Source organism: Dendrobates tinctorius, unplaced genomic scaffold, assembly GCF_039654945.1.
Source record: "Dendrobates tinctorius isolate UK_male_01 unplaced genomic scaffold, ASM3965494v1 ptg000007l, whole genome shotgun sequence".
NCBI classification, from domain to species: Eukaryota; Metazoa; Chordata; class Amphibia; order Anura; family Dendrobatidae; genus Dendrobates; species Dendrobates tinctorius.
In genome coordinates, this window is record NW_027361675.1 from 50,714,809 (window position 1) to 50,732,065 (window position 17,257).

Below are 17,257 nucleotides of genomic sequence, written 5' to 3' on the forward strand. Positions count from 1 at the left end.
TCTCATGAAATATTGTACGTCATGTTAGTGGTAAAATTTCATTCATATAACTTGCATTTATTTGTGAAAAAAAACGGAAATTTAGAAAATTTCGCAATTTTCCAACTTTGAATTTTTATGCCCTTAAATCACAGAGCTATGGCGTACACAAAACTTAAGTAACATTTCCCACATGTTTACTTTACATCAGCACAATTTTAGAACAATTTCTTTTTTAGGAAGCTATAAGGGTTAAAAATTGACCAGCGATTTCTCATTTTTACACCACCATTTTTTTAGGGACCACATCACATTTGAAGTCACTTTGAGGGGTCTATATGATAGAAAATACCCAAAAGTGACACCATTCTAAAAACTGCACCCCTCAAGGTGCTCAAAACCACATTCAAGAAGTTTATTAATCCTTCAGGTGAATGTTTAAAAAAAATGAACATTTAACCTTTTTTCCCACACAAAATTGCGCAATCTAACCTGAGTACGCTGATACAGGTATCAGCGTACTCAGGTTAGATTGCGCAATTGTGTGTGGGAAAAAAGGTTAAATGTTCATTTAACTTCTTGAATGTGGTTTTGAGCACCTTGAGGGGTGCAGTTTTTAGATGTGGTCCCTAAAAAAATGATATGTGGGGGGGAACAACTGTTCCGGCGCATGGCAGAGCTCGAAAGGGAAGGAGCGCCGTTTGACTTTTTCAACGCAAAATTGGCTGGAATGGAGATCGGACGCCATGTCACGTTTGGAGAGCCCCTGATGTGCCTAAACAGTGGAAACCCCCCACAAGTGACACCATTTTGGAAACTAGACCCCCCCAAGGAACTTATCTAGATATGTGGTGAGAACTTTGAACCCCCAAGGGCTTCACATAAGTTTTTAACGTACAGCTGTACAATTAAAAAATCATATTTTTTCCACAAAAATGATCTTTTCACCCCCAATTTTTATTTTACCAAGGGCAACAGGACCCCAAAAGTTATTTTGCAATTTATCCTGAGTACGCTGATACCCCATACGTGGGGGTAAACGACTATTTGGGCGCATGGCCGAGCTCTGAAGGGAAGCAGCACCATTTGCATTTTTCGGCTGGAATTGAGATCGGACGCCATGTAGCGTTTGGAGAGCCCCTGATGTCATTTGTGGGGGGTTTCCACTGTTTAGGCACACAGTTTTGGAAACTAGACCCCCCCAAGGAACTTATCTAGATGAGTGGTGAGCACTTTAAACCCCCAAGTGCTTCACAGAAGTTTATAACGTAGAGCCATAAAAATAAAAAATCATTTTTTCCACAAACATGATCTTTTAGTCCAATTTTTTTATTTTCCCAAGGGTAACAGGAGAAATTGGACCCCAAAAGTTGTCCAATTTGTCCTGAGTACGCTAATATCCCATATGTGGGAGAAAACTACTGTATGGGCACACGTCGAGGCTCGGAAGGGAAGTAGTAACGTTTTGGAATGAAGACTTTGATGGAATGGTCTACGGGTGTCATGTAGCGTTTGGAGAGCCCCTGATGTGCCTAAACTGTGGAAACCCCCCAATTCTAACTCCAACCCTAACCCCAACACACCCCTATCCCTTATCTCAGCTCTAACCCTAATGGGAAAATGGAAATAAATCCTTTTTTAATTTTATTATTTTTCCCTAACTAAGGCGGTAATAAAGAGGGGTTTGATTTACTATTTATGGCGGGTTTTTATGTTTGGCAGCTGTCACATGCTATCACCACATTTTGAGAGCTATAATTTTTCCATATTTTGACCCAGAGAGTCATGTGAGGTCTTATTTTTTGCCGGACGAGTTGACGTTTTGATTGGTACCATTTTCGGGCACGTGACATTTTTTGATCGCTTTTCATTCCGATTTTTGGGATGCAGAGTGAACAAAAACCAGCATTTAATGAATTTCTTTTGGGGGGGGGGGGGGGGGTGCGTTTACACCGTTCCGCATGTGGTAAAATTGATAAAGCTGTTTTATTCTTCGGGTCAGTATGATTACAGCAATACCGCATTTATATAATTTTTTTATGTTTTGGCGCTTTTATACAATAAAAAAATTTAAATTATTTTTGCATTGCTTTATTCTGCGAGCTATAACTTTTTATGTTTTTGCTCATGACGCTGTATGGAGGCTCATTTTTTGCGGGACAAGATGACATTTTCAGTGGTACCATGTTTATATACGTCTTTTTGATTGCGTGTTATTGCACTTTTTGTTCGGCGGTATGATGATAAAGCATTGTTTTTTGCCTTTTTTTAAGGGGTTCACTAGTAGAACAGTTTTGTAGGGCGGGTCATTACGGACGCATTGATACTAAATATGTGTATTTTTATTTAGAAAAAAATAATTTATTAGGGAATTTTTATTTATTTAGGAATTTGTTATAAATTATTTTTATACATGATTTTTTTTTTTCCTTTTTTACACTTTATTATATTGTCCCAATGTGGGACATTACTATAAAGTGTCAGAGCGCTGATCTGATCTGACAAGGCACTGCAGAGGCTTTCTCAGCACCTGCCCCGAAGGCCCCCCGCGGCCATATTGGATCCGGGGGCCTGCAGGGAGGAGACCCTCGGTGCAGAGCGAGAGCCCCCTCCCTGCGCGATTCTTCACTATGCCCCGGGTACACTGCGATCATGTTTGATCACAGTGTGCCAGGTGTTAATGTGCCGGGGGCGGTCCATGACTGCCCCTGGCACATAGTGCCGGGTGTCAGCTGTGGTAATCAGCTGACAACCCGGACGCAATCAGCGGCGCTCCCCCCCGTGAGCACCGCTGATCGGCAATGACGTACTATCCCGTCCTTGGGAATTAAGTCCCAGGGCACATGGACAGGATAGTACATCATATGGCAGAAAGGGGTTAAATACTGAAAAATGAGACTCAGAACCCAACTGGCTACTTCAGACAATGGTAATATTTCGATAAATAGGATTTTTAATCAAAATGTGATTCTTCTGTTTAGACAAAGGGAAAGGTCTGTTGTGTTCGTAGATACCTCATAAAATGGCAGAAAATATTAAAGGGGTTTTCCTATGAACAAAGTACATTTTATCAACAGACTTTGGAATAGTAATAATTTCCACAATTGGATGTGTTTAATGTTTCTGTAATAATAAATCTGTTACCTTATTTTTAGACGGATTCTGTTCACAACATCATCAATATTTGATAAGGACTGCAAAAAAAAAGAAACATTACCAAAAATTAGACACAAAAAGATGTGAGTAGTCTTACAGCTTGGAAGGATTTTTATAAACGAATAAACTAATTTGTGCTAAAACCAATAAAAACTGTTCATGGTCATTATATCATTACATATGTTTGAGAAGATCTTAATGGTTATAGGGTGGCATCATCTCCTGCTGTTAAGGGACACATAAGGGACACATAAAATTGGACAGATTGTAGCTTCTATTTCCAATTCTGTGAAGAAGTTAAAGGGAATCTGTCAGTAAGATAGTCCCTCCTAAGCAGTCTATATAGGAATGAAGGTCACAGAAAGTTGAATATAATGATACCTTAATCTGAGATCCAATGTTTTATGCCAGAATAATCCACACTTTTTTAATATGTAAATGAGCTGTTAACCCCTTTACTCCCAAGGGTAATGCAATTCATTTTTCATATTTCATGTTTGCATGTTATGGCGCTACAGTGTGCTTCCTTTTTTGTTTGAATGTATACGAGTTGGTAACTCTAGGTTAAGCACCTGTTCACACTTAGTTTATGCTTGGATGTGACGGTCAGTTTTTGAAATCTGCATTCATTAACCTTCTGACTGAGCACTCCACCAGTTAACCGCAGGCATTTTTAATCAAAGCAGGGCCACATCCCCTCCACAGAGATATAGACTTTAGTCTAATGAGAGGATTTACATAGGTTCCCATTCAGATGAAGACTGTAGTCTAAGTGAGGATTGGCATTAGGTTAGGGTCCTGGAAAACGAGAAATGCCTTACCGTGGCCATTTTATGTGCTAAACTTTCTCAATTTTTCCATACTTCTAATGCAGTAATGCAATTCATTTTTCATGTTTGCATGTTATGGTGCTACAGTGTGCTTCCATTTTTGTTTCAATGTATACCAGTTGGTGACTCTAGGTTAAGCACCTCTTCACAATATGTTTATGCTTGGATGTGATGGTCAGTTCTTTTAAACTTAAATAACAGATATGTCACATAAAATACTTAATAAGTAACATTTCCCACATGTTTACTTTACATCAGCACAATTTTGGAACCAAAATTGTTTTTTGTTAGGAAGCTATAAGGGTTAACAGTTTAACAGCGATTTCTCATTTTTATAACACCATTTTTTTTACGGACCACATCACATTTAAAGTCACTTTGAGGGGTCTATGATAGAAAATACCCAAAAGTGACACCATTCTAAAAACTGCACCCCTCATGGTGCTCAAAACCACATTCAAGAAGTTATTAACCCTTCAGGTGCTTTTTTAGAATGTTTAAAAAAAAATGAACATTAACTTTTTTTTTCAGAAAAAATTTACTTCAGATCCAATTTGTTTTATTTTACCAAGGGTAACAGGAGAAATTGGACCTCAAGTGATATTGTGCAATTTGTCTTAAGTACTCTGATACCCCATATGTGGGGGTTAAACCACTGTTTGGGCGCATGGCAGAGCTCGGAAGGGAAGGAGCGCCGTTTGACTATGCACTGCAAACCTGGTTGGAATGGAGATCAGACGCCATGTCGTGTTTGGAGAGCATCTGATGTGACTAAACAGTGGTAACCCCCCCAAAAGTAACACCATTTTGGAAAGTAGACCTCCTAAGGAACTTATCTAGATGTGTGGTGAGCACTTTGAACCCCCCCCCCAAGTGCTTCACAGAAGTTTATAACGTAGAGCCGTAAAAATAAAAAAAAAAATTTTTTTTTTCACAAAAATGATCTTTTCGCCCCCAATTTTTTTATTTTCCCAAGGGTAACAGGAGAAATTGGGCTGCAAAAGTTGTTGTGCAATTTATCCTGATACCCCATATGTGGGGTTAAACCACTGTTTGGGCGCATGGAAGAGCTTGGAAAGGAGGGAGCACCGTTTGACTTTTTCAACGCAGAATTGGCTGGAACTGAGATCAGACGCCATGTCGCGTTTGGAGAGCCCCTGATGTGTCTAAACAATGGAAACCCCCCCAAATTGTGACGCTGGGGGGCACTATAACCTTAAACCTCAGTGCCGTTAAAAAGTGGTGCTGTGGTTTAAGTACCCTTAACTGCCGCCGTTAAAAGGCGTATCGGCGGTCATTAAGGGGTTAAATGTAACTCATCATTCTCCCCTGCTTGTGCCGATCGCCGGCGGAGCTGGGGAGAATGATGAGAGTTGTGTTCAGCACCAGGCGCCGGGGAACAGCGCTTATTACAATGCTTCTTCCCTGGCGCCCGTCCGTGTGGTACTGATGCGGCACACACATGTGCTGCAAGTATTACACATACGGACACGGACATCTCTGGTACCGGAAAAATCAAAACGTGTAAAAGAACCGTTATAGCGGGTTTTCGTGTTTGGCATCTGTCACACGCTAAAAGACGATTTTTATTGCAAAAAATAGTTTTTGCATCACCACATTTTGAGAGCTATAATTTTTCCATATTTTGGCCCAAAGAGTCATGGGAGGTCTTGTTTTTTGCAGGACGAGTTGACATGTTTATTGGTATAATTTTCAGGCATATGACATTTTTTAATCACTTTTCATTCCGATTTTTTGGAAACAGAATGAACAAAAACCAGCATTTTATGAATTTCTTTTTTTTGGGGGGGAGCGTTTACACCGTTCCCTGTGTGGTAAAATTGATAAGGCAGTTTTATTCTTCGGGTCAGTACGATTACAGCGTTTTATGTTTTGGCGCTTTTATATAATAACTATTTTTTAGAAAAAATAATTGTTTTTGCATCACTTTATTCTGACAGCTATAACTTTTATTCTTTCGCTGATGACGCTGTATGGCGGCTCGTTTTTTTGCGGGACAAGATGACTGTTTCAGCGGTAACCTGTTTATATCTGCCTTTTTGATCATGATTACACTTTTTGTTTGGCGGTATGATAAAGCATTGCTTTTTGCCTTTTTTATGGTGTTCATTAAAGGGGTTAACTGGTGGGACAGTTTTATAGGTCGGGTCGTTACGGCCTCGGCGATACCAAATGTGTGTACTTTTATTGTTTAGATTTTTTTTTCATTCAAATATTTTTTTAGTGATAGAATAAAGATTGATTTTTTATTATTTTTTAAAAATATTTTTACAATTATTTAAAAAAAAAATTAATATATACTTCATTGTAATATTTACACTTTGTCCCACTATGGGACACTCATTTTTTGCAGGCTGACCGCTTCTATAGCATGCAGATGATGCAGCGTCTGCATGCTACAGAAGCTGTCAGCGCTGCGCATGACAGGAAGTTTCTCAGCTCTAGTAACCCGGATGTCATCATGACGACATCGGGTTACGATGGCAGCGATTGGGACTCCGCGTCACGCCGTGGGGTCTCCGATCCAAAGGCAAAGGGGCTTTCAGACCTCTGCCTGCTCCGGGAATGCTGCGATCGTGTTCGATCGCAGTATTCCGGGGTTTAAAGCACCAGGAGCGGTCAGACCGCTCCTGGCACTTAGTGCCGAGTGTCAGCCGTGAGTATCAGCTGACACCCGGCCGCACACCACCCATGTGCGCGGCCAATTGCTGAGACGTACTATATCATCCATGGTCATATGGGCCCAGGGCAAATGGACGGTATAGTACGTCTCATGTCAGAAAGGGGTTAATATTTATGGGATGGACATCGATCTCCCTGCGAATCTGCCTCCAGAGCTTATTTTAAATGAAAGGGTGCGTTATCAGTGTGAGACATGTAATGACTGAGTGTCTGTTTCATTTAAAATAAGCCCTGGAGACAGATTTTCAGGGAGATTTGTTTCCGGCCCATAGATCTTAACAGCTCATTTACATTTTAAGAAAAATATAGATTTTTTTGATTGTGACATGAGATCGCAGATATCAAGATGTCATGCCTATGACCTACATGCCCATATAGACGGCTTAAGACGGTTGATTCTACTGACAGATTCCCTTGAAAACTGGCCATATTCTTGAGTTTGATGTAGATGATATAAAATGCATACACAGTGCAGCTGTCTTCCTGGTATACAGGAGAAGGTACAGAGGAGGAGACACTCATGGACGTTCATACAAGACATCCCTCAAGAACAGAAATTAAGACCAGACTATAGAACCTTTTAAATAATGTTAGGGTATGTGCAAATGTTACGTATTTGGTGCAGAAATATCTGCAACTCTTGGCAGGAAAAATGCATTATAAAATAGGTGTTTTGCTACATTTTTGATGCGCTTTTTAAATCTGCAGCAAAACGTTGAAAGAATTCACATGCTGCAGTTTTAAATCTGCACAAAATCTGCAAGTCACAAATGATCAGTGTGAATGAGACTTCAGGATTCTCATTGACTTTGCTGGCATCAGGAAACCCTTTGGGTTTTGCGACAAATCTCCAACGTGGGCACAGGTCCTAAGGCTACTTTCACACTTCAGGCTTTCTGAATCCGGCGCCCTGCGGCGAAAATGTGCAAAACCGGATCCGGCGATGTGTCGCCGGATCTGTTTTTTTTTCCCATTGACTTACATTGGTGCCACGGACAGGCGGCGCATCCGGCTTTTGCTGGATACGGCAAAAAGTGACGGTGCGGCATCTGGAAAAAAACATTCCATGTAACTTTTTTTTCTGTGTCGGACCGCTTTTTTTAAACAGCGCATGCCCGGTAGATTTTCTCTGGCATGAATGTTAACCCTGTAAGCGGCGCAAAATCAATCTCTCTCTCTCCTTTCCAGAGTCCCATAGCTTTAAATTTCAAACATTGCTGGCTGAAACGGATCCGTCAAAACAAATGATCCGGTGCATCCGTTTGTTCTCAAACGGAAACGGATCCGTTTCTTTAATCTTTGCCGAATTGCACCTGACGTCAAAAAACTGAAGTGTGAAAGTAGCCTTAGGATGCATATCACAACATTAACTTTACTGACCCTTATGATAAAGAGCCATTGCATCCTTTAAACGGGGAAGAGAAAAAAAAAACAGCTGCCACCACTGTCTTGCGTTGCATACCAAACTTCTTAAAGAAACATTTAAACTCTTTGTGGTTTAAAAAGAAACACAAACTGTAACAGTTTTTTTCTCCTTTCTATAACTTTAGCATAAAACAGCAAACAATCGCAATGACAGATTATTAGGTGAGCTGGGGCTGACTGGTGTACTCAGCAGCTATAAGCATGTGCACACAAAGGCAACAGTGACCTCTAGTGGATGTGGAAGATGCAACCATGATACTCTTGTGTGAATCTGGTCTTTCATAAAGACTCTAGAAGACATTAAAATTCCACCTACAATACGAGCTGTAAAATTATCAGTAAATTTAATAGGAATATTGTAAGTTTGCAAGATACAACAAGAGTCTATTTGCAATTTGTCACACCACTTTGTGGTATTACAGTGTTGTTTGTGCTTCCAGTAGGACTCCGTGTAAACATATGGCATTACATATCACAACGTACGGAAGAGAAGAAAAATACAGTTCTTACATTTGTATATAGATAAAAGGAAACTTGATGCTATGATTATTTTCCATCATTACACAGGCCGAAAACTATTCAAAATGGCGAAACACAGTTTTAGGTACATCACCCAATATTACTTATTTGAGATTCTTGTGCTTCAGGGTGGCCAGTGGGTGGGGATATATTACCCAGCCTGGAGGAAATCAAGATTTACCACAAGACTAATATTTCTAATAATACCAATAATATCGCTACACAAGATTAAATTATAATAATCAAAATAATGATATTGCAATATTACAGAGAAAAAAAACCAAATCATAACCAAATATTACCAGCACATACAGTATTGATATTACCAGCATACTGATCATTAAAGGGGTCTGTGTAACTTCTGACTCTTCATAGCGAACACTGTGACAATGCCCGGGTGCCGGCATTGGGAGCGGCCGTCATGTGACCACAACTATGCGAAGTCAACCCCTCCAGCCACATTCTGACTAATCGTACTCAGCTTTACTAATATTACTTGTATTGAGTGAGGCCGGACATACAAACGTCGTTCCCAATAACTTTTTTTTTTTTTTTTTTTTTTTAATAATTGTAAAATTCTGGTTTCACATAATACTGTTTGGTTATTGTGTCTTTCGCCGCCTACACACACTGCACCGTACATTTTGCGTTTTTGCCACAACATAGCTCCATTACTGACACATGTTTCTTGTGTCATTCATGGAGATATGTGTAGTCAAAAACACAAATATATGACTTGTATTTTCACCACGATTAGCGTCTTCAGTCTGCTAATATTTCACGGACTGAATAGAGGGCTGTGGTGAGTGTAGGCGTATTGAGGATGGTGTGTTTTTACCATCATCATTTCACTATTTGTGACACAAGGCCAGGGGATTCTAGATATACCTTGTAATTAACCACATTTTCTATTCAGTGTGTAGTGAATAAACTGAGGAGATGATGGGGAAAATACACGTCATATGTACAATACCCTGGCCTCGTACCATAACTATTTATCACACCTAGGCAGGTGAATACACATAGGAGTTAACCTGCAGCGTCGCTTCAGTCTGCATTTTCTATTTCACGCAGACTGTAGTGACGCTGCAGTTTAATTCATATGTGTATTCACCTGCCCATGTGTGATAACATTCTGAAGTCAGGATACGTTATTTTGGGTGTCCTCACTTCAGCATGACACCAGGCCTGGGGATTGTAGAAGTTGTATAAACTTTATTATGTCTCCAGTCTGCGTTCATACTCCAGCCACAGTGGTGAACCTAGAAATAATATTTATAGTCACATGGTCAGGTGTCAAAGAGTGACGGATGCTAGTGCATCCCCAAATCACTATCTGTATCATCAGGCCTGGTGACACAAATATTAGTTGTATTATCTCCACCGTTGCTGTTAATTGAACACAAACTTAGAGATGATAAAGGTCATACAACTTGTGTGTATGTATAGTCACCTGGTCAGGGGTGCTAGTAAATTCATGAAGCTCAAAACACCGCATCATGAATTCACTGGTACATCTGGGCAGTTGATTATTGCATTGGAGTGTAAAAAAACATAATGCACTCAGTACAGGTATCAAAACAGGTTTATTTATTAACATACACACAAGAAAACATTTTTACACCATTTGATCTTGCCATTCTACCCGTCCTACATCTGACATAAAGTAGGCCGCAAATTAGTCCCTCATTTGGCCAACTTCAACAGATGACCTGAGAGGGTGCTGAGTGAATTCAGGCAATGGGTTTGGAGCTGCATCATCTAATTTAAAGTTCGGGTGCTCTTTAGCCATCACAAAATTACGTGGAACCACACAGGCCTTCACCACCTCATCCACTGTTTCCAGTTTCAGATTTATGGCTGTGGCGAGAATGCGCCATCTGGAGACAAGAATACCAAAGGCATACTCTACAGTTCTTCGTGCCCTGATCAGTCTGTAATTAAAAATTTTTTTGTTGTGGTGCAAGTCCCGACTGGAGTAGGGTTTAAGCAGGTTTTGGCACATTTGAAAGGCCTCATCCCCAACCATTACAAATGGCTGTGGCGGCCCTTCGGTGCTGGGAAGAGGCCGTGGCATGGGGAAATTGAAATGGTTGCCATATAACCTGTGGCCCATGTCTGAGTTCTTAAATGCCTGGGAGTCATTCCCACGGCCAAATACCCCAATGTCCACTGCAACAAACATACAGTCTGCATCCGCAATGGCCATGAGTACTGTAGAAAATTACTTTTTTGTTTCTTTTGGTTTTGATTATCTGGATGTGTTTCCCATCCACCGCTCCCAAACAGTTGGGGAAATTGCATACTGTCCAGAATTTTTGAGCAATTTCAATCCACTTTTCCGTGGTGGCCAGGGGCATAAATTCTGGACACAATGTCCCACAAAGCCCGGCAGGTGTCCGCAACAATTCCCGACAAGGTGGATATTCCAATCCGGTACTGGAAGTGGAGTGAAGAGAGGGTCTCTCCAGTAGCCAGGAATCTTTGAAACCGAGAAAGAACAAAAATTAATATTTATGTATATGGTTTTTTAAAACAATAAAATAAAAAAAAATAAAAAACGGCATAACAATAATTCTGCAGGCTTTGGTTTACTACATGGCAGAACAATAATTCTGCAGGCTTTGGAACAGTACATGGCAGAACAAAGAAAATTATGCAGGCATTGGTTTGTAAATATTACGTACCGTAATGAGACCAGGAGCCGTTCCTCAGGAGGAAATCGCACGACGGAGCTGTGTGTCCTGTCTCCGGATGGATTCTTGAACACGAGCAAGCAAATCCCTGAAGCTTTCTTGGGCCATCCAGGTATAGTCCGTGAATTTTTCCGGGTTTGCCCGGAGCTCGCTGTAGAGGGTATGGTACGCTCCACGGCTGTCCCGGAGTTCAATAATCGGATGTATCCACAAACGCCCCTGCTGCCGTCTTCGCTGTCTCTCTCCCTTTGTTGCCGGCAAGCAAATGTAAAAGCCTGAGCCAAAGCGATGTCCAGATCCAAGTTGAAGTGAAAACTCTTCCAGCGCAGATCCATGTTGACAAAGGAAAAAGCAAGCAAATCTGAAGAATTGAGCTGTAAACAGGATATATATAAAGAAATTCCATGAGACACGCCCACTGATGTCCCATTGGTGGAGTCTGTTTTAAGAATTTTGCTAGGATTTTCATCCCATGAAATGCGACACCTAGACAACGTATGCGCATTAAAAACGCAAACGCATGCAAAAACGCATGAAAAAGCATACAAACGCTGCTTTTTTTGTCGTCATGTGCACGCTGATGCGTCAAAAAATCGTTGTGTTGACATGCGTTTGCGTTTTTACAGTTCGTTTCAAGTGCACACAAAACGCTGCTCAAAACTGCGCAAATGTGAAACTAGCCTTAGACAGTTATTTTGCCCCTACTGAAGCCCCTAAGTGGTCTCACTCACTATGATGCCCCTTTCACGGCCCCCACAAAGTATGATGATCCCAAACAGTATGATGGTTCACCTTACAGCTCCTTTCTAGTATGACTGTACCCCAACAGCCCCCCATATAGTTTGATAGTTCACCTCAAAGCCCTCTATATAGTATAACTGTCCACCTCACAGCCCCCTATATAGTTTAACTGTCCGCCTCACAGTCCCCTATATAGTATGATGGTTACTCACAGCCCCCAAAAATAAATTAAAAAATCCCTATACTCACCAAATCCAGCCACCTCATCCTCCACAGTGTCTGACTCTTCTTCTATCCATTCTCGCCATGTATGCTATTTGTCGCGATGCAGTAACGTCATTGCACCGCCGATGTCCCCAGTTGCTGCTGGCCTCTGGCAGGTTGCAGACAGAAGGGACACCCACGGCCTGCTGGGTTAAGTAACGGAGCCAGCGACTTTGTGCTTCATCACAACTGTTAACATTATGGCCGTCTTGAGGATGCAGATTTTGATAACAATGTAGCAGACAAGGCAGCCCACAACTACATAGGTCCTTCTGGCATTTGCCAGAATTGAAAAATGGCCTGTCCGGCCCTGGTGGGGGATATGTGGTGCTCTGCTTACATATGCATCTGTATGGGCTTATGACAGGTTCATAAGATGCTATGTTCTGAGGCTACTGCACAAGCACCAGCGCCATTTTACTGCAGCCAAATATTTCTTTGGTCTCCAGCAAAATGGCGCCTGTGGCACTTGCACATTGACACATTAGAACGCAATAGATGATACTGTGCAGGAGATGCCACCGGCGTACTGGTAGAGAAAAAAAAAATTGGCTGCAGTAAAATGGCACCAGCAGTTCCTACAGAAGCAACTGCACAAGCGCCACCAGCACCATTTTGCTAGAGACAAAAAATGGCTGCAGTAAAATGGATCTGGCGCTTGCGCAGCAGAATCTATTGGAACGTGATTGATGCTACTACGCATGCACCCGTCACTTTAATGAAGGTAACTTTCTTTTCTAGAGTTACTGCGCAGTTTCTTCAATGTAAAATATTTCTTCTAGATCCTCCATAGTATATGCAGTATGTAACATAGGGTGCAGATTACTGAAGGGTCATTGACCAGCCATAAGCCCATACAGATGAATATCTAAGCAGAGCACCACATAAAGTTCCTCCCGCAGGCTGCCCCAGAGCACGAGATTATTATTAAATGAAAACTACAAATACAGATAAAACAACCACCGCAAGCCAGATTTCATAAACCCAGGTATCATTTTAATCAGTATAACAGCGCCAACCTGACACTGTCTGTAGGTTACTGGACAAAATTCTGCTGACAGGTTCCCTTTAAATCACCGAAGATAGTTAACTGATCAGCGGTCGTTCAATGCTGCAAAAATTGGGTAATATAAACAAGTCTATAGAATAGTATGATTAAATGGATCGGACAATAGAGAGAGGGACAAGAGGTGCAGGGACATAAAGAAATATTATATTAGGTGACCTAGTGGGGGATAGGTGAAAGTAATGGAGGTTGAAAAATGGCCTTACTTTATGAACCGGACTTTTCCCCTCTGTCAGGTCTTAGGGTTGCCTAGAGGTTACCCGGACGTGACAGGTTCACATATGCTTTAATTATCAAAATGTACATTTGTAGGCCTACTTTACTGTTATTAATACTCTTTGTTTTTAGGTGCTGAAATGTTATGCTACTTTAATAGATGTATAAATGGAAGTATATGTTGCCTGTCTCTCCCCTATCTTCATAGGGTTTTTTTTTTAATTTCCCTTTTTCCCTAGTTATTCTTGTTCCTCTCCCTTTATATTTTTCCTTATTACCTATTGTTTCCTATATTTACCCGAACCCTAAAATTTCATAAAACCCAATAAAAATTTATTGGAAAAGAAAAGTGGCCTGGAGGAGTGATTGGGCAGAGTTTTAGGCAAGTAATTGCACTGTGAGGGTAAACTATATCAAGTGTTGTGACAATGCTAGCGCTGCAGGCAGTAGACGAGTGAGGAGTTATCACAGTCTAAGACCCGACAGTAGTACACCCTGAGAAACTCAGACGTCAGTGACTTTTCTCATACGTAAAACTTGACTGTTGTTCATCAGTGTTTTTTTTTTTTTTTTTAATCAGCATTTCATCAGCGTTTGGCCCGTGTGTCAGTTTTTATCATTCATGTTTCATCAGTGATTTTTTTTCCACTGATGGGAGGAAAAAAAAAAAAATCTGCAACGCTTCTCCTATCCATTCCAATGTTAATCACAGACAGCACATGGATGCCACACAGGTAGAACACATTCGTGACTCACGGACGTCTGGATAAGGTTTGTGTCTGAGTCCGCAGATTGAGAATAAAACTATGTACACATTCTAAAAACAAGGATCCCTAGATTACAGATACAAAGAAAAAGGAAAGAATGACATCTACAGCCTGGAAAAGCAGATTGCGAGCTCAGAATGAAAACCATAACCAGATCCAATAATGGCTAAAGGGGAGATAAAGGAAAGTGGAGGTAACAGAATGTTAGGGACACATTACAAGGACGGCCAGATTTGTTAGGTGGGTTTGTGCCCAGAAATCCACTTTACGTTCACAACTCAATGAATGTGATATCAGGGTACATACAAGGCCCCTGTCACCACTAACATACTACATACAACATTAAAGTGATGGTACAGATAAGGATTTTCAGTTTCTTAGTTCTTTGATAGTTTATATTTCCTTCAGCTTGGTTTTCCATTAAAATATTACATTTCATTATTGTACTAGATTTTACCTGGTTTTGGTTGTAATCTGCACAACCAAAAAGAGAGGGGACCTTTTGGGGGTAAGGGGGTGTTGGGGATAAAACTATTGAGTTTCATTCAAACTCAAGGAAAACGAATGCGACTATTCCTTAATCAAGTGTATGTGATTTATAACGAGCCTGTTACCCGACTTGTTCTGTTGTCTTATATTCTACACTGCTCAAAAAAATAAAGGGAACACTTAACAGAATATAACTCCAAGTAAATCAAACTGTCCACTTAGGAAGCAACACTGATTGGCAATCAATTTCACATGCTGTTATGCAAATGGAATAGACAACAGATGGAAATTATTGGCAATTATCAAGACACCCTCAATAAAGGAGTGGTTCTGCAGGTGGGGACTAAAGACCACATCTCAGTACCAATGCTTTCTGGCTGATGTTTTAGTCACTTTTGAATGTTGGTTGTGCTTTCACACTCGTGGTAGCATGAGACGGACTCTACAACCCACAAAAGTGGCTCAGGTAGTGCAGCTCATCTAGGATGGCACATCAGTGCGAGCTGTGGCAAGCAGGGCTGTGGAGTCAGTAAGCCAAACCTGCGACTCCGACTCCTCAATTTCCCTTACACCGACTCCAACTCCGCCTCCCTCATATATTGCTTATATTTAAGTGAAAAATTTATTGTAGTACAATGTGAACATCAGACATTTAATCATTTCTATGATCCAATAATCAAGACATTTAGATAGATATTATGTTCTATTTATTAGAATACAACTTTAGAACACAAAAAACTAATAAATTGTAAATATGTAATACACTGTATAATATCGATTACATACATACGGTACAGACCAAAGTTTGGACACACCTTCTCATTCAAAGAGTTTTCTTTATTTTCATGACTATGAAAATTGTAGATTCACTCTGAAGGCATCAAAACAATGAATTAACACATGTGGAATTATATAATTAACAAAAAAGTGTGAAACAACTGAAAATATGTCTTATATTTTAGGTTCAATGACCTCAAACACACCTCCAGGCTGTGTAAGGGCTATCTGACCAAGAAGGAGAGTGATGGGGTGCTACGCCAGATGACCTGGCCTCCACAGACACCAGACCTGAACCCAATCGAGAGGGTTTGGGGTGAGCTGGACTGCAGAGTGAAGGCAAAAGGGCCAACAAGTGCTAAGCATCTCTGGGAACTCCTTCAAGACTGTTGGAAGACCATTTCCAGTGACTACCTCTTGAAGCTCATCAAGAGAATGCCAAGAGTGTGCAAAGCAGAAATCAAAGCAAAAGGTGGCTACTTTGAAGAACCTAGAATATAAGACATACAATATTTTCAGTTGTTTCACACTTTTTTGTTAATTATATAATTTCACATGTGTTAATTCATAGTTTTGATGCCTTCAGAGTGAATCTACAATTTTCAGTCATGAAAATAAAGAAAACGCTTTGATTGAGGTGTGTCCAAACTTTTGGTCTGTATTATATATATATATATATATATATATATATATATATATATATACACATATACATACACACACATATATATATATATATATTATATATATATATATATATATATATACACACACACACTATGACTTATCTCGGCTAAGATAAAGCCAAAATCCTCAGGCTACATTCACACTATGGGTGTAGCCAGGATCAAAATTAGAGGGTGGGGGGGGGGTAGAACCTCATACAGTTCTGCAGAATTTCATACTGCACACCTCAGCTGCTGCAGAACCTCATACTGCACACCCCTACACTTGAAAATCAAGCCTGCACCTTAAGAAGATGTGGTGGTGAATGCAGTCTATTTATTCCAACTATCAATTGATGTATTGATGTTGATGTGTTACTGAAGACGAGCAATGCCTGTCCTAGGCGTCCTTTTGGGCAGCTATGAGGTGTACCTGACTGGTGCTTAAAAAAAAAAAAAAAGGGAGTGTTAGTCTGTGTGCTATCCGGCTTTCATTCTTTTTGGTACAGATATGATATGGATAGGCAGATATGGATAATTGGATATATAGATAGAGCAGATTTCTAATCTGCTTTTGCTATTGAAAACATTAGCTATGAGCTCAAAAACCTTTCAGGTGATGCCGTTTTTTAAAAAGCTGATCTGCTTTTGCAACTGAAAAACGTATACTCAGAAAACGCTGGAAAAACGCTGTGTGTGAATGTAGCCTTAGATCAGGAATAGAACAGTCATTTATAGGACATTTCATAACATTCCCAAATTCCTATGAAAAAATATTCAGCATATTCTGCATTGAACTACTGTACCCAATTTATTATATATTTTAGAAGTCGGAGTCGGTCCATTTTATACCGACTCCGACTCCACCAAAATGAGCACCGACTCCGACTCCACAGCCCTGGTGGCAAGAAGATTTGCTGTGTCGGTCAGCGTAGTGTCCAGAGGCTGGAGATGCTACCAGGAG

General features: G+C 40.5%; 1 protein-coding gene across 3 annotated transcripts in view; it reads right to left on the reverse strand.

Moving 5' to 3' along the window:
* VPS53 (VPS53 subunit of GARP complex) overlaps positions 1 to 17,257 on the reverse strand; it is a 342,581-nt gene that overhangs the window by 312,078 nt on the left and 13,246 nt on the right. For 2 of the 3 annotated variants that reach the window (XM_073574523.1, XM_073574541.1), the window contains exon 3: positions 3,124 to 3,173. The exons of the other annotated variant lie outside the window; for it this stretch is intronic. In XM_073574523.1, coding sequence (XP_073430624.1) covers positions 3,124 to 3,173 — 50 coding nt within the window. The remainder of the gene's footprint in view (positions 1 to 3,123; positions 3,174 to 17,257) is intronic. 3 annotated transcript variants of the gene reach the window in all.